The sequence below is a fragment of the Centruroides vittatus genome, unplaced genomic scaffold, assembly GCF_030686945.1.
Source record: "Centruroides vittatus isolate TY-2023 unplaced genomic scaffold, ASM3068694v2 contig_950, whole genome shotgun sequence".
Taxonomy (NCBI): Eukaryota; Metazoa; Arthropoda; class Arachnida; order Scorpiones; family Buthidae; genus Centruroides; species Centruroides vittatus.
In genome coordinates this window covers 498,062-523,491 of record NW_027122629.1, presented here as the reverse complement: position 1 = coordinate 523,491, position 25,430 = coordinate 498,062, and the positions used below count along the sequence as shown (strand labels likewise).

General features: G+C 28.1%; 1 protein-coding gene across 1 annotated transcript in view; it reads right to left on the bottom strand.

Annotated features, from left to right (window-relative positions):
* Window positions 1-25,430, bottom strand: part of Hap40 (Huntingtin-associated protein 40 kDa) — a 95,594-nt gene that overhangs the window by 22,407 nt on the left and 47,757 nt on the right. The window contains exons 3-11 of the mRNA XM_067282283.1: window positions 21,082-21,128; window positions 14,131-14,203; window positions 13,763-14,054; window positions 11,474-11,531; window positions 9,586-9,645; window positions 9,430-9,521; window positions 6,957-7,038; window positions 1,775-1,821; window positions 1,649-1,704 (exon numbers count right to left, since the gene is read on the bottom strand). Coding sequence (XP_067138384.1) covers window positions 1,649-1,704; window positions 1,775-1,821; window positions 6,957-7,038; window positions 9,430-9,521; window positions 9,586-9,645; window positions 11,474-11,531; window positions 13,763-14,054; window positions 14,131-14,203; window positions 21,082-21,128 — 807 coding nt within the window. The remainder of the gene's footprint in view (window positions 1-1,648; window positions 1,705-1,774; window positions 1,822-6,956; window positions 7,039-9,429; window positions 9,522-9,585; window positions 9,646-11,473; window positions 11,532-13,762; window positions 14,055-14,130; window positions 14,204-21,081; window positions 21,129-25,430) is intronic.

The following is a 25,430-nucleotide window of genomic DNA, read 5'->3' as shown; positions in this document are numbered from 1 at the left end:
GAAATGTTTTTATTGTTAATTGTAGAAAGTGTCGTTTAAAGGCCTGCTGAGGAGGGACGAACAAGTCCAAAACACAAGTTTAAAGTGTATGTGTTCAGGTGAACTAAATAAAAAACATTAGTTTTGATCTGTAAGACTAAATATCTGCATCCATATTTTCCAGTATAATAAGTCCCGTTAATATATAAAAAGTACTAGTATACAAAATAAATTTAAATTAAAATATTAATGAATTTTGGCAGCTTATTTTATTTTTAACAGAACCATTATTTTTATCTTTGAAATACTTCATTTTAATTACAGTAAGTCCTCTACTTATGAACTTAATCCGTTCATAGTGGTCGTTTGCAAGTTGAAAAGTTCATAACTCGAAAAGACGACGTTTGGCGCAAAAACTCAAATACAGCATTGTTTTTACAATTATGTACTGTTTAGGCTACTTGAATAATGTTGAATTAAGATTGTTAAAGGGAAGTATAAATTCAAATCAATCACATGTACAGTACATTATTTATTAAAATTACTCATTTAAAACAACTACAAATGTACATATGTATGTACTGTAAATGTTTTAACGTAAAACTTCAAAAATAAACTTGACTATACATAAAAAATAACCAACTGCACTTTAACCCGCCATCTGTCGGCTTTGTTCGTAACTTCGAAAGTTCGTAAGTCGAATGTTCGTAAGTAGAGGACTGCCTGTATATGGATTTAATTTCCATATTAACAGAATTATTATTATATACATTATAATGAGTATTGTATATCTTGATTTTTAGTTAAATGCAAAAGAATTCTCTTTAACAGAAAAAAAAAAATTTTTTTAAATTTTGATGTTATTAATATTCAAATACCATTCTGTATTTTATCAAAGAATATTGAGAGAACAATTTTTTCTTTCTATGATTAAAGAGTAATCAGAAACAACTGTTATATTATAAATTGTTATCTTATTATATAAGATAATATAATATCATTATATTAATCATGTATTACTCTGAATTTTGTTTCATTTAAAAATTTTTTATATTATCAAATGTAAAACTACAGAAAAATAACTAAATTAATCCTCATTCATTACAAGATAAATGTAGAATGCCCCATTTATGTGAAAACTGTAAATTGTAAATTATAATGATCAAAATGCATGGCATTAAATTTCTTTCTTGAATAAACAAATATGATCTCTACCTTCTCTTTTTTCATCTGCATCTTCAATTCATTTTAAATATATATATATTTTATGCTTTCATGTTAATGGAATATTCGGTATAATGTATAACTATAGATATATGTAAAATAAACTTAATAGATCTATCAATAAAAAAATGTATAGTGACTTCAACAGTGATCATACAGTAAGTTAATAAAAACGAAAAAATAAATAAATAAATAAAAAACAACAATTATCATCATTCATATTTTATATTATTATATGAACATTGTAAAGAAATGTAATTAAATTTTAATATATAAGAGAACTTTCTAATGTTTCTTTACAAATGAAAAACTAAACACACAAAAAAAACTGTTTTCATATTATACAAAAATTAGAATAATCCTATGTAAACTACTTTTAAAATAAAAAGCTAATATCTGTTTCATTTATTAAGTAAAATAATTTGATATATTTATAATGGTTTACCATAAATCCTTTCGAAGAGATTTTAAAGCACCCAGATCATGAGATTGGCAAGCCATCTGTAAATTAATCAAAAACTGAGAAACAGTATTTAAATTTTTTAAATTTATGGTATTAAAAATTTCTTACAACAGCAGATTGCAGAAGAAGAAACAGATCTTCTCCTAAAATTGAAACTGAAATAAAAAACAGAATGATATAAATTACTTTTAACTACAAACCAGTACATCAAATCAGTTAAAGGAATATTTTTGTTGTTTGTTTATATTTCTTTATAATATACATTTTCTGTCCAGAGAAAATGCCTGAACCTCAGCCATTTAAAAATTTAATTTGAGTTCTGTATTCAAATTAATAGACTTATGTAATCTGAGGATATCTGATTGATATGGATGAAAATGTTTGTTATATTAAATATTTCTGGTGTTTGTTTAACTGATTTGCTGTTCTGGTATATTTATAGATAATAATTACAATAATTACCAGTTCTTGAGGTGTTTAATATTTAAGTACAAAATAATATAAAACAAGTATGTATAAAATTAACCATTTGGAAACATTTCACATAAGATAAAGTATAACTGTAAATAGATGAATAGAACTAATACTACAATGCATAAATTATAATAATTTTACATGCAGTATTATAAAAATTGATATTAATATACAGTATGACTTCACTATATGTAAATGTGCCATGCACAGTTTCAGTTCATGCTATTAAAAAAAAAATAGAAATTTTTGTGTACTAAATTCAAGTGATTTTTAGGATGTACAGTCTCACAGCATCTGTCTCAATCATGCTCATTTTTGTTCTGGAAAAGTATTACTATAACTCATTTATTTGTTTTGCACTAAACACTGGGACTCACATCAGTCTTTGTCCGAAGGTCTTGCTTTTAGCATGTCATGAAATGTTACAAGCAATCATTTCTCCCAGTTTCATTTATGGTAATTAATATGCAATCATGACTACAAAATGCATGGGTAATGATGCTGGTAGCTCTAAGCCAAAGAAAAGCCATAAGCTGCCTGATTTAAAGAATCTTAAAATTTTAGATTTAGTCATAATAGAGAAAAGTCTACTTCCAAAAATTTTTTTAAAGCTGTTTTTTGATTTACAGTATCATGCTATTTACTTTTAATATAGTATTTATTTGCCTTATTTATATATTTTTTAAGTGCGTAATAGGCATGTATGTATAGGAAATACAGTACTAAATAATTAATGGGCTTCGCTGTTTTACACAAATATCTATCTGCTTATGTAAGGCGTCTTGGAATGCACTGGTCACATATGATGGGGTCCTACTTTATATTAATATACAAAAATAATCTATTTTTATGATAAAATATACTGTATATCTAACATTTTTGAACAGTTTTATATACAGATTTGAGAAACAAAAATGAATTTTATTTTCATACAACAAAAATAAAAAGATATTACAATTGAGATGAACTAGCAATTATTATGGAGACAATGGATTATCAAATCCATGGAAATAGCTTTTGACAAAATAAAGATGATAATGATATTAAGTTTATAGAAAGGTTTACATTCTCCATTTTAAATCTACATAATTCATAAATAGTTAAATTATTTTACTCTTTGATTTTTTTTTTTAAATGTTTCAAAATTTTGCATTATTATGAATATGAGGATAGGGCAAAATTATACTGAAATATTTAAAACATGATTAAGACTTCTATAACCAATCAAATCTTTACCAACAAAAGTTGTTATTTAATTATTGAACATTTTTGGTTTTTCAAGCAGCCATCTTCAGAATGAGGAAAAGAATACATGGATTTTGATTTAAATATAATACCGAAATTTAAATATAGAACAAATCCACATATTTCTTTCTACATTCTGTTTCATTCAATGTAACCTGAAGACAGTTGCTTGGACAGCCAAAATATTCAATAATAACAAGATTAAGGAAAGATGGATAGACAGACAGACGACAGTAGAAATTTATAGGTCTACAATTTTTTCAAATTGACGCCCAATTACCATATTTACTCGTGTATAAGATGATCTCGCATATAGGACAAGGTGTGACTTTAAAGATCAAAATAAGAAAAATTAGATTTATTAATACAATTTTAATTTTATTTCATTTAATCACAAATAAAATATCAAATAAATGTAAATTCACACATTATCTTTCAAAAAATATGGCATTTTAAACTTTAAGGAAAAATCTTGCAAAATTGACAACATAATTTGTTCATGTAAAGCTGGACAATCGGGAACCTTGTTTGCCACTTCTTAACAGTCGAATCCACTCTCCATCAATTACACTTATGAGTTTCTCTGAATTCTGACTTCCGATTCAAAATAATAATCTGTTTTCATGTGGGAATGGATTAAAACTTATATTGAGCTCCTGTGTGATTTTGGAATTTCAATTTGAAATTCAATTCAAAAGTTTTGCTTTTCCTATTGCTATTCATCTTTATTCCTGACAATACACAAGAATGATTCAAAGAACTCAGATAAAATACGTATGTTTTTAAACACAAGAGGGTGAGCATCCTGTAATAAATGCAAATACACATTTCACAAAAATTATTTGCAAATATACCACTCACCAAACCATCACGAGTTCATGTCATGAAAAAAGAAAAATTCTTATAAATCTTTTCATGTATATGAAATAAACATCCTCAGGTCTCAACGATATTGAACAAACAGCCAGTAAAATAGAATGTTTTTTAAAAGTTTGGATTGGTTACATAATTCGAATACATAGTGTCAAAATTTATGTAATGTTCGGGATTTCAAAATATGTAAAATATTTAAAAATATCTGAATAAATAATAAATTAATTTCACGTAAATTATCCTCCATAACTTAAATTATCCTTAATGTGAATTTCTGTCAGTGGAGTCTAGTTCAAAAATGGCACACCATGCTGTGGATAGTGTCCCCGTTTCCTTGAAGTTAAAACACAACTCAAATACCTCGAATTGCTTGAGATCTACCGGGCAATTAAAAAGAGAGTTGCTATTAACTTCAAGGAAATGGACACACTATTCACAGCATGGTGCGCCATTTTTGAACTAGACTCCACTGACAGAAATTCGCATTAAGAATAATTTAAGTTATGGAGGATAATTTACGTGAAATTAATTTATTATTTATTCAGATATTTTTAAATATTTTGAAAGTATATCCTGAACATTACATAAATGTTGACGCTATGTATTCAAATTATGTAATCGATTCAAACTTTTAAAAAATATTCTATTTTACTGGCTGTTTGTTCGATTTCGCTGAGACCTGAGGATGTCTATTTCACATAGATGAAAAGATTTATAAGAATTTTTCTTTTTTTACGACATGAACTGGTGATGGTTTGGTGAGTGGTATATTTACAATTACTCAGTTTTTGAGATATATTATTTGCAAAAATGCAAAGTATCCTTTGCTCATGCATATAGGACGACCTAGGTTTTTGAAGCAGTGAAAGATGAATAAAAACCTTGTCTTATAAGTGAGTAAATATGGTAAATAATAATTTCATTGGAAAGGGTTTGAGAAGAACCAGTTATGTGACATGATTTAGACTATAAAACAGTATTTAATTTAAATTTTCAAAATATATACTGTACATATATAAATTAATTACTAATTATTAACATATTAATAGATAAACTCAATTCAATAATAATGATATCCAAGTAAATAATTAAATTAACCACATAATAAAATAATTAACTGTATAAGTATAATGCTTTTTTCCTAAATCAATTACTTTAGTCATAAGTGAAAAACATTTTTAAACAGTTCTATCAATTAAAAAATTTTTATAAGTTATACTATCTAAAGTTATAGTATATCTTTCCTTAAGTAATTATTCATGTAACTTATACTTAGTTTTTTTATACAATCTTTTATCTTCTCATGTAACAATTCAACAATGTTTTTACTTTTTCTATGTCTTCTAATTTGTCATTTTCATAAACTTCTGAACTTCTATCCTCATTTCTAATTAATTTCAACTTAAATTTATGTTGTTTCAATTTTCAGTATTATAGTTTTTTTTTTACTTAAGAATGTTTTTTGTAAAAATTTTTCTTGTTTTGTTAAATTTAATTATTTTTATTCTATTAATATTTTAAAGATATTTCAAAGTAATTAATGAACTTCTTAAACTTCTAAAGATACAATTGATTTAATTCAGTATATATTAAAAGTTGAATTAAAGAATACAGATCAATCTTTTTGTTCCTTCATTCTCATTCTAAACATCCTAGTAACACTCATTAGGTCTATTATTCATAAGTTAGTATATCTAATTCCTTTTATGGAATAAGGAACTGTGTACAACTATTTCAATTCATTAATTTCAATAAACAATTCTAAAATTTAAAGGCAATGTTTTAATCTATATTAAAAGACAATATTAACTGTTTTAAAAATCTGATAAATGAAAGATAAATAGCAAGATATCGTCAGAAATGGAAAGGAATAAATGATAGTAAGAAACAGCAATTTCTATTAGGATTTATGATTATTAATACTTTTTTTATACCAGGAATAGACAATAAGTCAACTACAGAATCATTTTTGGTTGACCACTGATAATATGGTCTGTTAAATGCTAAAAACATTTGTAATTTCTATAAATTCCAGATTTATGTTTCCATAAAAATTACAAATATATTTCCATTTCCCATTATTTATATTTTCTACCATGAAGTCTTATCTATCACTGGGGGTTGTTAGTGCTGTGCTATATGGGATAATGTGTAGTATTGTACAGAGGCAAGCCACTACTAATTTGAGGGGGACAGCATATAATTTAAATTAAATAAAATTAAAAACTGCAGCCCAGCATTGTTACAATGTCATAACAAATAGTTACTTTGTTTTTGCTCTAAATAATTTCAGTTATGTGCAAAGTAAGTGTCTGAAGAAAAGAAAAACTTTCAATCAATGAAAAGAAATAAAATTTCTTGCAAATTCTTATGGGGTGAATGACAAATATTGCTGTTTAATTTAGGCCTTAGTGTCTTTACCAAAAAAAAAAATAATAATAATAATAATAATAATTTGAATGTCAATTACCATGCTATAATTAAATTTAATTATATCATAGCATAATTTTATAAGATTAGATTAACTTATTTACAGTTGATCTAGCAAGGTTTTCTTTTCACTATTTTATTGATTTATGAATTATGTAATACAAAACTATCAGTTCTATTACTGTGATCAGCATTATTAATACTGCAGTATCTCTTAATTGTTTTAGCAATGTAGTTTTGTTTTCATTATTACTTAAAATTTACATACCAGAACTATCATCTTCAGAAGATTCCCAGGCATATTTTTCTAAAAGATGAGCATGTTCTGTTTTTAATTTTTGTGGAGGAGGCTATTTAAAAAAAATGTTTTCAAATTTAATAAAGACATTCTAAATATTCTAAATTAAAAAAAACTATTAAAATAGTCTCAAATTTTCCATTATATTAAATCAAAAAATAAATTTATTATTATTCAATAGATTAAAATAAAACATCAATTTAGAAATCATGATCCCATTTATAAATAAAATAATTATTTTTATTGAATCTGCAGACGTCTACTATTTACTATATAACTGAATTAACAGACCTAAGTGAAAAAAAAGTATATTTTCAACAAAAAGGATATAAATAGCAATGCTTTCTAAAATATCGAGAGAGACCTCACTCATGCAAATTGAGGAAATGGTAGACACGCATAGTTAAACAGAATGGAATCTATATAAATATAAAGGAATAAGCATTGAAAAATATTACACACAGCCAATCAGAATTAGTGTTTCATCTATGACTGTGATCTAAATTATACTAATCATAACAGTTTAACATCAAACTCCAACAAACTGGAAGTGCTGTCATTATTTCTCTCTTACTTCCAAGATTTAATAGAAAATTTAAAATACAGCACATTTTGAGCAAAAAGTTCATCATAATCTGCATGTATTTTAAGAGTAGTAATATATTTTTTAAAAATTTTCCTAATTACAGTAGAGCATCGTTTATCCGAATCAATTGGGGACCGGGGTTGTTCGGATAACTGATTTTTTGGATAACTGATTATGTAAGAAAAATATATTAACCTATCCCATGTTGAAATTTTCCTCCGTTGCATGTCGCTTCACGTTGAATTTTCTTTGATTTTAAGCCTAACAAAAATTTTTATAATAATAATCGTGGCTATTGTATCATTAAAAATTATTTCTTTATTTTGTACAAACAAAATAAATATATTGAAAAATATAAAAACAAAAAAAATTATACTTTAGAAGTTAATCTAGTATCAAAAACGTTTGATTCAGCACGATCTGAACAGTCCAACTGGAAAGCTTTTGGTCGATCGGCTTTCGGATAAACGATGCTCTACTGTACTTTCATGTTTATAGTTGTTTGACATGGAAATGATTTCCGTGCTCAAATTTCAAATCCATGATGAAAATTCATAAACTAGATTGAAAAGATATCAATTAACAGCCATTTGAACAAAACTGTTTTCAAACAAGTTGGTTTAAATATCCAGAAAGCTCAAAATTTTCAATTACGTTGAATTATAAAATTAGTAAAATGGCATCAATGTAATAACAACATAACTAATACTATTATTTTAGAATGTTCTCACATTGATATTCAACTTTTAAATGCAGGACAGGTATTGGTGTTCCAATTCAGACTATCAAACAATAAACTTGAACATGTCTTATAACCAAGTCTGTTTTTAATCAAAAGACAAAGTTCAGTTGGTAAAAAGTATCTTTATTTGCTATGGATTTCAAGATTAAAATTTCCTCTTTTCAGGCAGGAACACTTCAATTTTTACATCTACATGATATGCTCCTTTCAACTGTTTTTGTGGGTATTCAAGTTTTCCCACTGCTCCAATGTTATCTTCCTAATTAATTGTAAAGACATTAACAGCTTCTTATGATCAAACTTCTTATGTAAAACTCTTATGAAGAGGGTATATTTTAATGCATAGTGAATAAAGATTACTTTTATCAACTGAACTTTGTCTCCTGATTAAAACAGACTTCGTTATAAGATATATTTGGATTTATCATCTGATAGTCTGAATTGAAACACCAGTAGGTTTCGTGCATTTATACAATATAAAGTCTACCACAGTGATTTAGTTCCTAAATCATTGCAAATATTCAACTTATTTGGATGATAATTATAAAAATTCAAATGAAACTCAATTAGTTACTCTACAAAAAGCATTACAAAGATTTTAATATTAAAAAAAACCTTCAAACTTGATATTTAAATGCATATAATTCAAAATACACATTTTCCCTAAACTGATAATGAAAAATAATCATTACTAGCTTTTTCTTAATTAATAAATATAGAAACTTATAAAAAGACTGTTAGTCAATTTTTGTTTATATTCTAATTTAAATGTGAAATCTAAAACATTGAATAAAATATAATAAATATGGCTAATTTACTGTTTACAAAATTGGATAAAAATTATATTAATTTTATTAACATTATTGATAGTGTCTTTATCAAAAAATGTAAACTTTGCAAACTGATATCATTATAGTTATTGGTATTGTTCTTTGGCAATGCTTGCATTACAAATAAGAACAAAATTTTCAGATATCGTATTCATCCAATATTCAGAAATGATTTGAAAGTTGTCAGAATTGTAATTTCTTATATGATTAAAATTGCTATATGAAATTACAGCTTTAGATTGTCATCTATAAAATAAAAATTATTAAATGAACTGTAAACCTTACCTGAAGTAAGAGGAGAAGAAGAACAGAAGTGACTTCACATTTTGACAAAATACTTGTATAAAACCCTAAAGGTTTATTATTGGAAGCATTACCTGAAAATGCAATTTTTAAATATTAAAATAACTTTTAATGTATGTATTGTAAAAAGATGCCTACCTCTTTCTTTAGCTAAACTATACATTTCTGTTAAAACAATTAAAGCACCATTGTAGTCTCCTATTAAGAAAATGAATTAGTAATTAGTTTTCAAAAAATGTACAATAACTTTTATGAAGTTTATATATATATATATATATATATATATATCTTTTCAGTGACACAAAAGAAATATAATTTAAAAATTTTAAATCATATTTAAACCAAAGTGCCAAATTTTTGGGCTGTTGTATGACTAAGTTAATGATTAGAAACTAATTAATTTGTCTAGAGGTAAGCAGTTATGCTGCCGCCATCTCTAGACAACAGACATTGTCAGATATTACAGATCAAAAGGTATTGAAGTTGTCTCCAGTCACAGCAAGTAACCAGAATGGTTATATCTAAATTAATAGTTCTGGAAGCAAAGATTGTATGGAGGTACAGATAGCACAGTGATTCTCAACATGGGGGTCACAAAAAATATTTGGGGGGGAGTCGCTGAAAAATTGATGCCAGATCAATTTTTTTTCAAATATTTTATAAATTTTCTATGGATTCATGTTTAGAAATAATAGAAATAAAAAATATATAAAATAATTTTTACTTAAATAAATTGCGCACATAAATAATAAAAACAATATAAATATTTTAATATGAGCCTAAATATAATATTCATAAATTTGTGCACTATTGGGAGGATTTCCCAATAGCGCACAAATTTATGAATGAGTTCCACTCTCCACCTAAACTATGATAGAACAACGTTGTCATTTGGAATGGTGTTCATTAGCAGCGTTGTGTCTGTAGGCAAGTCGAGTTAGAAATACAGTAGAGTATCGATTATCCGAAAACCCATCAACTGAAAGTGTTTCAGTCAGCAAATTCGAATTTCCGCTAGTGCTGTGGCACTGCAATATTTGGCTATGTCTTGGGCTACTCCGATATTATTTTAGTTGCTACGCATTTTTAGCTGGCAGTACTGGTGCGATCATGAGAGGGTACTTAAGGACAAGCCAGTATTTGAACAAGACTTTTTTCCCACCGTGAGTGGTAAGTTTTGCTTGTTTTTCTGAGGACTTTGTGCTGAATTGGAATGTTTTGAGACTAGATTAACTTCCGAAATATAATTTTTTTGTTTTTATATTTTTCAATATATTTATTTTGTTTGTGAGAAATAAATAATTTTTTTAAAAATTTTGTTAGTCTTAACATTGACGAAAATTCAACGCAAAGCAACACGCAATGGAGAGAAATTTCATCATTGGATAGATTAATTAAACAAAAGAAATTAACTCCTCCTGAATTTAAATTAACCCCCTCCCTCCGGGATGTTTTTCTACACATACTAATTCTTCGGGAACCTTTGAAATTTCTAAAAGGGGGTCGCAGACCAAAAAGTTTGAGAAACACTGAGATAGCATAACTGGCAACACATTCACATGGTAAGTAGAAATTGCAAGTTCAAGTCCTGCTCCAAGCTGAATCCTTTCTCCCAGAAATTCTAAATTAAAAATTATTATAATTATTAAAATTAATGTGATATTGTGGAACCTTCCACTCTAGACAAATTAATTAATTTCTAACCATTAACTTAGCCATGATATTCATTTGGCTTAACAATAAATCAGGTTTAGAAATATTGTTTAAATCACATTTCTTTATGAACCATGTTTTATTAAAAAATTTACTCATTATTATTTTTAAAAAATACAATCACATACATTTTAAATTCAAAAACAATATTTGTTTTAAAATTAATATTTTATTATGAAGAATATTTATTAGAATTATTACATCATATTAAAATGATCTGCAAAAATTGGTATGATATTCTATTTAATAAAAATTTAGATTAAATTATATATGTTAATATAAGATTTTTAAAATTTATTTCAAAACGTATTACCTATTTCAATCTTGCATGTTGCAACATAATCAAGAGAATTTAAATAACTCAAAGGACTCTATGAAGACAAAACATAATTTATGTTTAGAATTAACTGTATTATCAAGTTAACGATTATACTATTATATTGAAAAACTGAACACACTGTTATATTAGGCATTATTTTTACATAGTAGTAGAATCAGAAAACGAGCAAAAAAATGTATTAAAGTACTTATGATCTCTTTGGGATTTATCTACATTGATACAATCACCGACTAATATTAAGCAGATTAAGTAAGATTACAATTAGTAGAAATTCTAGTTTATTGTCTGACATTAAAAAGACATATTAAAACTATTCAAATGTGTAAAACTTGATTTATTAATTTTCAAAAAAATATGCAAATTGAAACTACAACTCTACAATTCATGATATTCACTTATTAGCTTTGTTTTCACTCACTATATCTGGGCACATACAACTTGATATCTTTTTAAACTTTAGTTTATAAGGACATCAAGTCCATAAGCCAAGTTTCATAGTTGCTTTTTAACTTATATTTTGTGACTGCTAATTCTAACAACATTAAACAACTGTTAATATCCTGATTACAGTAAGAAGATTCTACTGTATTTTTAAATTTATAAATAAAATATTTTCATAAAATACACAAAATATATTTCTAATAGCTATCTCATTTTCTTTCAAGTACAAGTGGACAAGACACAATATACATAACTCCTCAAGTCCCTGCACAATTTATTAAATTATTAACTACAGGAAAACATCATTAATTCAAACTATGATAGTTCAAAATCCCATTAGTATCTAACTACTTTACATGTAAATCTCTATATCCCAGCTGGGGATATAGAGATTTACATGTTAAAAAAATTTAGTTAGGTTGAAATACAGCTACTTCAAAATTCGAAGTGAAAATTCTGTCCAATCTGTGATATGTGTATGTTAACTCACTCATTTAGATCAAAGTGTCTCCATACTATAAGAGAACAATAGACCAAGAATGACTCTAAACCGGTCAATATGATTTTGCTTTTACAGTAACACATTTTCAGATGTCACTTTTCCCACGAACTACCCTTTTTCTCTCTTATCTCATAAAATATGGCTGTGTTTTAGGATTTCGAGATTGGGCTACAAGCAGCAGATTGAGATATTTGTAGGCTCTAGGCTACTACATTTGGGTGACTTACTATTTTTTGGACAACTTTAAAAATAATTCAGATTACATTTAGAGAAACTCTGCTTTACTTTTTATAAAACCTATCTGGCAACATGCAGGTTCTCACCAGATACCTGCAGTTTTTTAATATTATTATTATAAATTAATAAAAATAGCATTCTGTATATGTAGCCATATCCTGTTTCCTTAATAAATTACATCAGTTACATGGCATTTGGCATATTATAAACAGAAATATGTAAATCTTGGATAATTCAAAACTTGCTAATTCAAAGTTACATCTCTTCAATTTTGAACTAACAAGGATTTCCTGTAATATTTTCAGATATGTTCATCCATCTTCAGGTCTTTTTAGTAGAAAATTCCAATATTCAAACACTTTAATATCAGTTCCAATCTTCAAATTTATAATTTTACAACAAACTTTACAAAGATTCAAAAAAATATCTTAAAATTATTTTGAATTTCCAGAAGGAACAGTAGCAGTTTTTCTATGCAGTGTGATGATTTATAAACTTTATTGATTGGATTGGAATTTGTATTTGGTAAAAGTGTTTAAATATCAGTATGTTCTAATATAAAGATCTGAAGATGAATGCTGAACATATCCAAAACCGTTAGTCAGAAATTTAATAAATTGTACTAGGATTTAAAATACTGTGTATGTTATCTTTTTTTTTTCTCATCAAATTTAATTGTACAGATGAAACGAGGTACATTTGCTGGATTACAATAATTCAACTATTACAAATATAAGCATCTGCAGAGGGGTATGATGGAGTATTTGTTCCTCCCTGAGATTGAGGAAAAATTCCATAAATTATAATTGTAAAAGTGATTGTGAGATACATAACCTTACAGCCTCAACCATGGGATTGTTTTGATGAATACTCTATTCTTTAATCTATTTGTGAAAATCTAAACAAAATAAATATTTATGTAAAAATTTATTGGTGTAATTATGTGTGTCCAGGTTTTGCCTCTTCTGAAAAATTTTCTTCAGACATTCTTGATTACAAACATTATTATTTAAAAATAAGTTTTTAACTTAAAGTGTTCATAAAAATATTACTGCAATATCTAATATAAAAATTTAACTTACAGCACATTGAAGATCTGCTGCCCTTCGAAAATGTTGAATAGCTTGAGCAGTTCTTCCCAGTAAACGAAGACATTGACCTACTTCTAGATACAGAGAGGCTGCAAGTGAAACTTTATTATTCTCTAAGTATACTTTAATGGCATGACTATAGCAACTAAGAGCAGCATTCAGATTTTCATCAAAACCTGGACATAAAAGTTTATGATTTTGTTCTTCAGTTTCAAGAAATAATTGTGCGGCTTTAATCAGAGAACGAGTTTCACCAACATAATTGCCCAATGTATGTTCACACCTATAAAGCAAAAAAGAAAGTCATTGTATTTATAACCAAAGCAAAAAAAGATAATTAAATCTAACAATTAAATTACCTTGCTACAGCTAAGCAACAAAATGCAGCATAATGAGGACATTCTTGATTTTCTAACTCTTTTGCCAAGGAAACTAATAATTTATTTAATATAATTAGAAAATTAAAAAAGTAATAAATTTATTTCACATTAAAAATCAAGAATAAAATCACAAAATAAAATACATGATTTTTATTTTATTGATAAATATATATTATATACTGTATATATAAATTATTTTAGATTTTAGATTAAGGATAATTGGCCAAAGCTAACTTTGAGGCCTATTATATACATATATATGTGTATATAGTCAAAATAGGTAATCACTATTCATGTTTAAATTTTCACTTAAAATATTAATTTTTATTTAAAAAAAAATATGAACTAACAGGCTAACTGTTCTTCATAATCTGGTAAAATAAAATTTTAACGAAATTCTTTGAAAAGATATAAAAATGAAACTTTATATTTAACTATTGATGATTAAGTTTAACAATAATTTTATATCACCCATTTTTTTGGTTACTCTTCAACTGATTTGTAAAAATTTATTTCAATATTAAGAATAACTAAATTAGTGAGTCTAATTTCTGTCATAACATTCCTTAAAGTATATTTATCAACTTTAATTTAGAAAAACATTTTTCTCTATTGGCATATGTTATTGCAATGTATCGGTTGTTGTTAAGATGTTTATATTCAAAACATTAGTCACTAAGACAGTATTTTTGGCCTGAGATCTAGTGTTCAGATAGCACAAAAGAGAGTTGTTACACATTTGGTCATTCAAAATGCATAGTCTTCCAAATATAAATCAATTTCTTGTCCCCACAAAGATGAATTGGCTGAATTTCAGCCCAAAGGGGTTCAAAAGAGGTAGTCAATACCAATTTACCCATTCAGTGATCTGTTTGAACTATAATATGTTTCTTTGGGTGTTCTTTGAGATAATGAGATAACATTCTGATGGTTGACCCTATATAGTGTTTTAAAATGGCTGAGATGATGTATTTGAAGAAAATCTTGTGTATACCTGACCTTTCCAGTTGTGAATGGGTCCTTTCATTTTTAGTAGTCTTTGTAGATTTGGTTGCAGTCTAACTGTATGAATTGAACAAGCATGTGATTGCTAAGAGTATGTTGCCTAAGTAGGGAATTGTTACATCCACACACTCCATCTGTCTCTTATCACATATAATGGAGACAGGAAAGTGTAATATCCTACAGTTCAATACATTTCAACAACTGGTTTGTATAAATAAATAAATATATATATATATACATATACATATACGAGGGCTATTTTTTAAATAAGGTCCATTTGTGAATGAGAGAGAGAATAATGCGCAATCACGGCAGTACGCATGCACTTCTGCTCCAAGCAAGCTTGGCGCGCGTTTTGATGCCATTTGCAGCCATATCATCTGTCTGTATGCTGAGCTGTAGAAGTTTAAAATGTTTAAGAAAATTGAGTCTTCTGCCGACTGTGAGATACAATCTGTTATTCGATTCTTGAGTGCAAGAAACTTGGCAGTAGCGGAAATTCACCGTCAGATTTGTGAAGTTTACGGTGATAATGCTATGAGTGACAGTAAAGTTCAAAAACGAGTAAGAATGTTCAAGGATGAGCGAGTTAATGTGCATAATGAGCCAGGCCCTGACCGACCTTCTCTGATTTCTGAAGATTTGGTTCGTGATGTGGATAACAAAATTCGAGAGGACCGACAATTCACGATTTCAACATTAGCAATTGAATTTCCACAGATTTCAAGATCAGTTTTGTATACCATTGTTTCAGAGAAACTGAATTATCGAAAATTGTTTTCTCAATGCGTTCCAAGACTGCTTTCTGACGATCACAAAACAAAAAGATTAAACAGTGCTTTATCGTTTTGACTCGATACAATCATCCACACAGTCCAGACCTTGCACCCACTGATTTTCACTTGTTTCGATACTTAAAGGAGTTCCTTGGTGGTCAACGGTTCAATGACGATGAAAAAGTGAAAACTGCAGTCATGGATTGGGCTTCTTCACAGGCGACAGATTTCTTTGAAGTCGGAATTCAAAAAACATGTTGAGCGGTATGACAAATGTTTAAATGAAAATGGAAATTATGTAGAAAAGTAGATAAAAGTATGTAGAATATGGAAAAAAATATATTTTAACACGTTGACTGCCACGTGACTTTTTAGGATTCTGTTGTAAAACGCCAACTTAATTTAATTATATTATATTATTAAAAACTCTAATCAGAGTATATAGTAATAATCAAATAGCATAAAGAATGTGTTTTTCTTAAAATAAAGGTATTACGAATTATCTCGTAGTTGGCTTATGTAACAGAAAGCTCTTCGCTAAAGCCAAACTACGAGTTAATTCGTGCACAGACACGATTCGTCCTGTCACTTCGCTACAGCCAATCGGAGATGTGCGTCTAAATTCATTAGTAATAAATCGGATATAGAGGCGAACACATCACATTACGTCTTTTTTGAGTGTGTTATTTTTTATTTATTTTTATAATCAAATTATAAATATCCCAAAATGGATAAGAAAAGACCACTGAGTAAAAAACAACTTGATTACTACACTAATCTAAGTGATTCAGAATCTGACAAAATTTTTGGTGAGGATGGGGGAGTTTATTTGGCAGCGAAATGGTCCTGTTACTGTATGTAAATGGAAAGACAAACGAGAAGTCCTTACCATTTCAAACATGCACGTTGTTGAAATGGTAGAGGTGTTCAATCGCAATGGAAAATGTTCGATGAAACCGAATATAATTCGAGATTATAATCATGGAATGTCTGGCATTGACGATCAGATCAAATGCTATCGTACTACACAGCTCTAAGAAAGACTATTAGATGGCCCAAAAAGGTTGCATTACATATTATAGAAATATATATACATAATGCGCACAAACTCTTTCAAAAAGCAACTTCTTCTAAAATAAAACTTATAAAGTTTAGAGAAGCATTCGTCAAAGCGTTAATTGGAGAAGAGATTCAACCAGTTTCAAAAAAAATTAAATTGCAGAAGCTCCACTATTTACAGAGTATCCCATCTACTCAGAAAAAACATCATCTGACAAAGCCATGTCGAATTTGTACCAAAGCTAAAAAACGCCGAGAAACGCGTTATTTCTGTCCAATCTGTCTTGAGAAGCCAGCCCTTTGCGTAGAAGATTGTTTTAAAAATTATCACAAACAATAAAAATATCGTTTTGCTTTTGATTTTAAATAAACATTTTATAATATTTTCTGTTCGTTTAAATTTATATTTCTGTTTTATAAATTATCACAAACAATAAAAATATTGTTTTGCTTTCGATTTTGAATAAACTTTTTATGATTATATTTTCTGTTCATTTATTAATAAATGTTCTGTTCATGTAAGCCAAACTTGATTTTTTGTTCTTGCCCCTGAAGCTATCTATTCATATTTACACTGATATACTACGAATTACATCGTAGCTGCACAAATATGGCAAGGAAACAAACTACGATATAACTCGTAGGTGGCGTCCTAGGCAGAAACGGTAACTACGAGTCATCTCGTAGATGGCAGAAAAATATATTTTAATGATATTTACAGTATTTTTCTTATTATTAACAAACGGACCTTATTTAAAAAATAGCCTTCATATAAAACTCATAAACCAACACCAGCAAACAACAATAAAAAGGAAAATTTACGAACATTTTCATCTATGTGAAATAGACATCATCAGGTATATACGTTATCAAATAAACTATTTTTGTTAGCTGTTTGTTCGATAACGTATATACCTGAGGATGTCTATTTCACATAGATAAAAACATTCATAAATTTTCCTTTTTTCTTGTTATTTGCTGGTGTTGATTTTATGAGTGATATATATCCTACAGTTCAGGAATGCTGTGCATATTTACATTATAAAATATATAAATACAGTATTAACAAAACCAGACATAATAGTGTGACATTATGCTTGAATACAGAAATGACATTATGCTTATATACAGAAATGACAATAGCTTGTCATTTCTGTATATAAAATCAAATTGTCGGTCACAAGCATTTAAACTTTAGATATAACCATATGCAGTTGCTCATGGTGCAGGCTGGGGATGACTCCTATGCCCACGGCCTAAGTACTTATCCACTAAGGCACTTAGCTAGCTATAACTTTAATCCAATTAATTAAGGCAATCGTTCGGTTGAGTAGCCTGATATAATCTAGCAATCATTTGGCTTTAATATACTGTCAAACCTGTTTTTATGCGGTCTTTTTATGTGCGATTTTTATTTGTGCGATTTTTTTAATGCGAATTTTTAATTTGTGCGGTTTTTTTGATATTTGTGCAGTATAGTTGGCGACTAGTCTCGTGCGATTCGTCATGTCTCACGTTGACTTATTATAGCTAAATAAACTTATTATAGCATAAATGCACTTATTATAGTAATATTATTGCATGAATATGCGAAAAATGAAATATATTTACTTTTTAAGTCAACAAAACACCACCTGGACAAAAATATGTAAAACAGACGATAGACCAGACGATGCAGTCAAGTGCTGACATCTGTTGTCAATAAATTCTATGTCGTACGGTTTTGAGTTATTTTCTATGTGAGACTTTTTTTATGCGGTCCCTGTTGACCGCATAAAAAAAAATATTTTTTTAATTGTGTTGCGAAAACTATTATTTACAGCCATTCGTGAAGTTTCGTGAGATTTTTTTTATGCGTTTTTTTAATGCGGTCCCTATCCACCGCATAAAAACAGGTTTGACTGTATTCCTGAAATATTACCATTTTGCACTGAACCTAACAGTTCATTAACTTTCTCTGAATGGTAAACCTCTTGTGCTAAAAATTTTATTACTTTCAAATGTACATTTTGATCAATACCTTACATTAAAATTTTTCTTTTCACCACAATTAGAAAATAGTTACACTGCAAATGAAACCCCATCTCCAGGTAAAGCTCCTAGCCATGGCCAGTTGGCTATAATTTAATCTGACTCCGTACATAAAACAAATTCAAAAATCGTATGAATAAAAAATTTTAAGAAAATTTTCAGATTCAAACTCCATCAAACTCAGTTCTATCTTAAACATCTCAAATACAAAAAATATACCACTTGATTATTAAGACAACCAAAAGTTTTATTCATATAAAAATATTTTTAGTCTTCTTAAAACAAATGTTTGCTAAAGTAAACAGTAATATAAATGTTTTTCGTGTCTTCTCCATCTCATCTTCACACCACAGAAATTTGAATCAAAATTATGAATGAAACTTTCATATGGCTCCATGAAGCATTTTCAATATGAAACTTAAAAACTTAATGTTAAACTATATAAAAATCTCCTTACATGTGCAGGATTCATTAACACTCTTCAAAACTCTTAACTATTCTTTGGCAAAAGACAAACATTCAATTCCAAAAGTTTCTTCCACATTCTGTCTAGCAGTGCTGCATCATATAAATTACAGTGGGTAATTGGTTAATGAACAAATCAGATAACAAACACTTTCACGAAAGATTTCTGTGTTCAGACAATGTAAAACATGTTCGGATAACGAACACCTCACAGAACAAAGACAAGAAGAAGTGACATAAAATAATAAATACTGATTGGTCTTCCCTTGTCTTCAGGCAACAATTCGAAACTTTTTGGTGCACAGGAGATGTCAACATTGACACTCAACCCGGTATATACTAATCGGATAGTATTCCTCCGAACTTTGAAACTCTCCCTTGTAATTCCAGCCTTTTATTTTTCTGACAGAAACAACTCTTTTATAGTATTTGCAAGACTGTCAGGCAGGCACTCGTTAAGTTTTGCATTGGTTTTTATTTTCAAAAGGTGAGAATATAATAGCAAAGGTAGAGAGTGGGTAGATGTCTGTTGTTGCTGGGTAGTATGGCATGAACAGGTCTAAATAGACCGTTGATGTTGCCAACTCACAAAAGCAATTATGCTGTTCACTTCTTTACTCATCTGAGCATCAATCAGACTACAAGAGAGAGTATCAATGTGAAAATGTTTGCAACCAGACTTAAAAACACTGATAATTTGTATTCTCAAAGGTATAGAGATATAGTGTCCACCAGGCAAATCAACCTGAAAGATCTCAAACTAGTCAGCCAGCAATGAATTAAGTATGTGATACAGTTTGCAATAATTTTATAATTGGTTTGTGATATTTACACTTCTTTATATATTTTTTTGTTATCTAACAATAGATCATTTTAAATTTATTCTAGTTCTGTTTTTTAAATCAGTTCCTTATGAAGATATTTTAAAATGTTTTTAAGATTTTGTATATCTAAATTAGACTTACTTAAAATACCCAAACTCCAGCAGTAACATGTAATATTAGCATCATAACTAACTATTTTGAGTTCTTATGTCTCCATCTTCAGATTCTGCAGTCATTCGAACATAGAACAAATTTTTTTTCAGATGTATGATGATGTTTGTATTGAACGTTTTTTAAAAAGACGAACTTCACGTGCTGTTTAAAATTTAGCACTTATATGTTATATCGTTTGGTTAGTGCTAATGACATGTTTATAGTGTGATATTACGATGTGAAATATGATACAAATGTCATCATACATCCAAAAAAAATTTTGTTCCACATTCAAATGACTGCAGAATCTGAAGATGAAGTAATAAGAACTCTGAAAATGTTAGTTCTGATGCTAATATCACATGTTACTGCTGAAGTTTGGGTATTTCAAGTAAGTCTATTGTTCCTCCAGTTAAATAGAGGTTATTTATATAATATCTAAATTAGCTGTTTAAACTTTTTAATTAGATTTTTTTTAAGATTAATGGAATAAAAAAGTATTTTAAGATCACATATGAATTATTTAATTGTTACTTCAACAGTATTATTATTTAAATTTAAAAATATTATATTTAATTTATAAAAATATATTAAGACAAGATTAAAATAGATCATACCAAATTCTTCACTTGCTTCAGCAACATTGGGTTTTCTTAAAAATTTTCTAAAGAAAAAACATTTATAGTGTTTTTCAGAATCATTATTATTTCAGAAAAAATTTATACAACAAAAATATAGAAAAAAAGCTGTTAAACAAGATATTACATATAATTAAGAAATTATACAATAATGGAATAACATAGATACAATTTTTAATAAAACTACAGTAGAGAGTCGAAAATTGGCGTCAATTGGGGACTGGGGTTGTTCCAATTAGTCATTTGTTCCAATTTCCGACTTTGTACGAAAAAATATATTAACCTGTCCGACGTTCAAATTTTTCTCCGTTGTGTATCACTTCCTGTTGAATTTTTCTCCGTTGCATGTCGCTTCGTGTTGAATTTTCGTCGATTTTAAGCCTAACGAAAATTTTTATAATAATAATCGAGGCTATCGTATCGTTAAAAATTATTTCTTTATTTTGTACAAACAAAATAAATATATTGAAGAATATAAAAAACATGAAAATTATACTTTAGAAGTAAATCTAGTATCAAAAACGTTCGATTCAGCACGACACAGTCCGACTGAAAATCGTTCCAATTTCTGGCCATTTCAATTACCGACGTTCCAATTAACGACGCTCTACTGTATTTAAAAAAACAAAAGTGTTTAGTATACCCAATGATTTTGACCTTTTAAAATTCTGTGATACTATAAAATATGCATAATAGTCTTTCATCGAAGAAAATTAGTACAAATTCTATTTTTTAAAACTTACTCTGTTTTTTTTTTTTTTTTTTATTGCAAAGGATGTTATAATCTATATTTTAAAGCCTTCAGATTGGTGTTGAAAAAATTAAAAATTCATTTTAATCTAAATATTTGATTTCTTATTAAAAAAATGAAAAGTGTTGTATCTTTTATAAAGTAAAAAGATGTCTACTTCATTAATATTTTTAAAGAACTGATTTCCTCCATCTTTAGAAGACAATTATTTTCAATAGATTTTCAATTTGAATAACTTAGTTGTCATGGTGACACAACAAAAATATTCTTAACTGGTAATGGTAAATGGTAACAAAAAAATTTCTACCAGAAACAGGATATTAGAACATTATAATGTTCTAATGTCCTGATGATAGCTGCAAGAACAGCTGAAGATGTTTGATTTTCATAATTAAAAATATTGCTGATGATACCATGGCAATAACAAAAAATGCTAACAGTTTAATTGAGGCTTTTGTGAATGTACTGAATTTTACTATATAGTAGGACCCCATTATACATGGTTTCAGGTTTACATTATTGGCAATAAAAAAAATGGAAAATACATAAAATAAAATTCTTAATTGCATGCTAAATCAGTTCCACTTTTTAAAGATGCATAACGCCTTGCAGTATCTTTTCAGTCATGCTCTGGAAAAGCATTACTGTGACTCATTTTTTGTTTTTCACTAAACATTACAAGGCCACAAGGGAGTAGTAGTCTGGCCCAAAGCAGTTGCCATGATTATAGTTATGATTTCTTAGTTTCACTAGAAAGATTTCATTTTTCAGTAATTACCTAGTTATTCCACTTTTTCTAATTTCTAAATCTCCCTAGGTTTTGCCAGAGCACAGCAAAAGCAATATGTTGGTGATAACCCTTTCCCCATATGGAAAAGTCTATTGATTTAGTCTGAGTGTTGCATGCTAGATTTGAAATTAGAATTGTAATTGAAATGTTGGTAGTAAAACGTGATCAAGCTATGACCAGACCTGTTCCTACAGCCTTGCACTGAAACTTGCACCAGTTTTCATTTCACTTGTAACGTGTTGCACCCACATGATATCAGTGCTTCTTGTACAAGGATAGGGACAAAACTGAGCTCAAACAATAGGGACTAATGAGTGATAAGAAACACTAGAATATTAGCCACAACTAATCCAGTCCTTATTTTTTAAATGGCATAAAAAAAGGCCAGTTGAGTGAATTACTTAGAAAAAGTCTAATTTCAAATTCACTTTTTTACGTACTTAATTGGCAGCACCGTATTACCTTATTCTCGTTGTTTTCAACGAATTACATTCATTGCTTATTCTCAAGAACTCAGCTCTTCAAAACACACTCAATTGTAAAAGTTCCTTCTGAAAATTCTAATTCTTGAATAATATGTGATTCTGCACATGGTTAATTTTAACAATACTAATCTTAATTAACAAAGATATGTCCCTATGTTTTCCTTTTTCACGTCACTTTAATTTTTCTGACATAGTTCAAAATCATTCTTGGAATATAGTCAGTCTTGTTCTATCTACAGTGATCATTATATCTAATGGTAGAATTGCCATATTCCTATGACTGGGTTAAAGGATACTTAAAAATGATTAATGTTACCACTCTCCAACTTTTACTCAACTCTGTCCCATCCCCCAAAAAAATACTTGGTGCCATATTAAATAAATAAATAAATGCTATTTTCAGGAACCAAACAAATTGTTTTTGATCAGAAATGTTTTCATTCTTTTATAAGAACATCTTCAGCAGAAATTCTTTTTTCAAATTGCAATTGTTCTTATAAAAGAACAGAAATGTTTCTGATCAAAAATGATTTGTTTGGTTCGAAAATATCATTTACCGTATTTTACGGACTATAAGACGCTTTTTTTTTTCTTCGAAAAATTGCCTCCAAAATTCAGGTGCGTCTTATAGTCCGTAGCATCTTATAGGTATTTTTTTTTAAAAAATTGCTTAAAAATTAAGGTGCATCTTATAGTCCGTAAAATACGGTATTTATTTATTTTCAAAATTAGTTATTGTGTGTGTTGAAGTGAGTGGCCACAGGACTCATTAAATAAAAAATCAAAAAAATAATTCTAAAAATGTAATGTAGATGACAAGAAATGTAATGCAATAATTTACACAATTAGTTTTGAATAGGTTGTTTACAGTAATCTATAGCTTATAAAATGTGATTTAATAAACCCATCAGTGCATTTACTTGAGTCTGTAGGATAATTTAAACTTGTAGGCCTAATCAAGTGTATATGGTAATTTAGAATTTAAAACATTTAATGGTAAACCACAGCTTTCTACGGAGAAGGATGTAGATTGATACATAAGGATAGGCTTGTGTGTAAATCCACCACTCCCATTACAAAACAAGCAGTAAAAAATGAATAATAAAAGACAAATTGTGTCCTTTCTTGTTTCAATAAAAAACAAGGACAGTTTAGCTAAAATAAAAAACACCCGGCAGCCCTACCTGAAGGTAATTTTACTTAGTTATCTACAAATGAAATCTTAATTTTTCACTTTAATCAAGTTATGATCTTTGTATCAAAAATCTCTTGTTTCCAAATGTACTCAAAGATTGTAGAACTAATAGCAGTGTGGTGGAGTTGGTAAACAAAATGTCTGACTCCAACTCCAGCAAATTTGCAATGTGTGACTCCGACCTTACCCCCTTTTTAAAATGTCATATTACGATTCCTTTTATAAGAAAGATACCACTGAGTATCCGAATATTTTTATGTCAAATTTCTCTATAAAAAGTCATACTAAAATTGATGACGAGAATCAAAAAATGGATATAATGTGTTTACCTTGGAATAACTTTCGTGTACCTAAAGAAACATAGTACATCTTAATAGCCAAAAGAAGTCCAGTTTTATTAGTTAATTATAAAAAGTTGATTTAAATTTAATTATTTTAAAGTAAAAAAATTTAAATACAATAAAATGCACGAGGAAAATTGATGACCGACATAATAAATTGGTTCGTAAAATAGTTAATTTCCTACCAATGGTTGACTAAACTGAAGCATTCAGTAAAATTTTAAAATACGAAATTTGAAAAAAAAAATCAATTATCTTAAACCAAGGGATGCAATCAACTTCAAAAACTTAAACTAGTGAATAATAAGCTGAAATAATCCAATTAATTACACTTTGCAGCTTTTCCTTTCTGTTTTAGTTTGTTAAAGTTAGATTCTGGTCTCAGTTTTATTTTTTTCATGTTTTTTTATGAAGTGTTTTAAAATTAAATTATGTTATTGAAGCTAAAATAATCATAAATAACTCAACCACAGTCATAAATAGTCGTAAATATCACCACAGCCAATCACTGCTGTATACTATTGGACTAAATAACAGCTATAATATTAATAAAATTACCAAACAATTTTAAATATTAATAATAATATATATAATATAATAAGGTGCCAGCATCCAGGAGTTTGCTGATGACACGATTGTGCTCATAAAATATCAAAACCAGGAGGTCCTCCAGTCCAATATGAATCATCTAAACCAAATCCTCAACTGGACTCACTCTCATAATCTCAAAATAAACTATGACAAATGTGAATGCATCCTGTTCCCT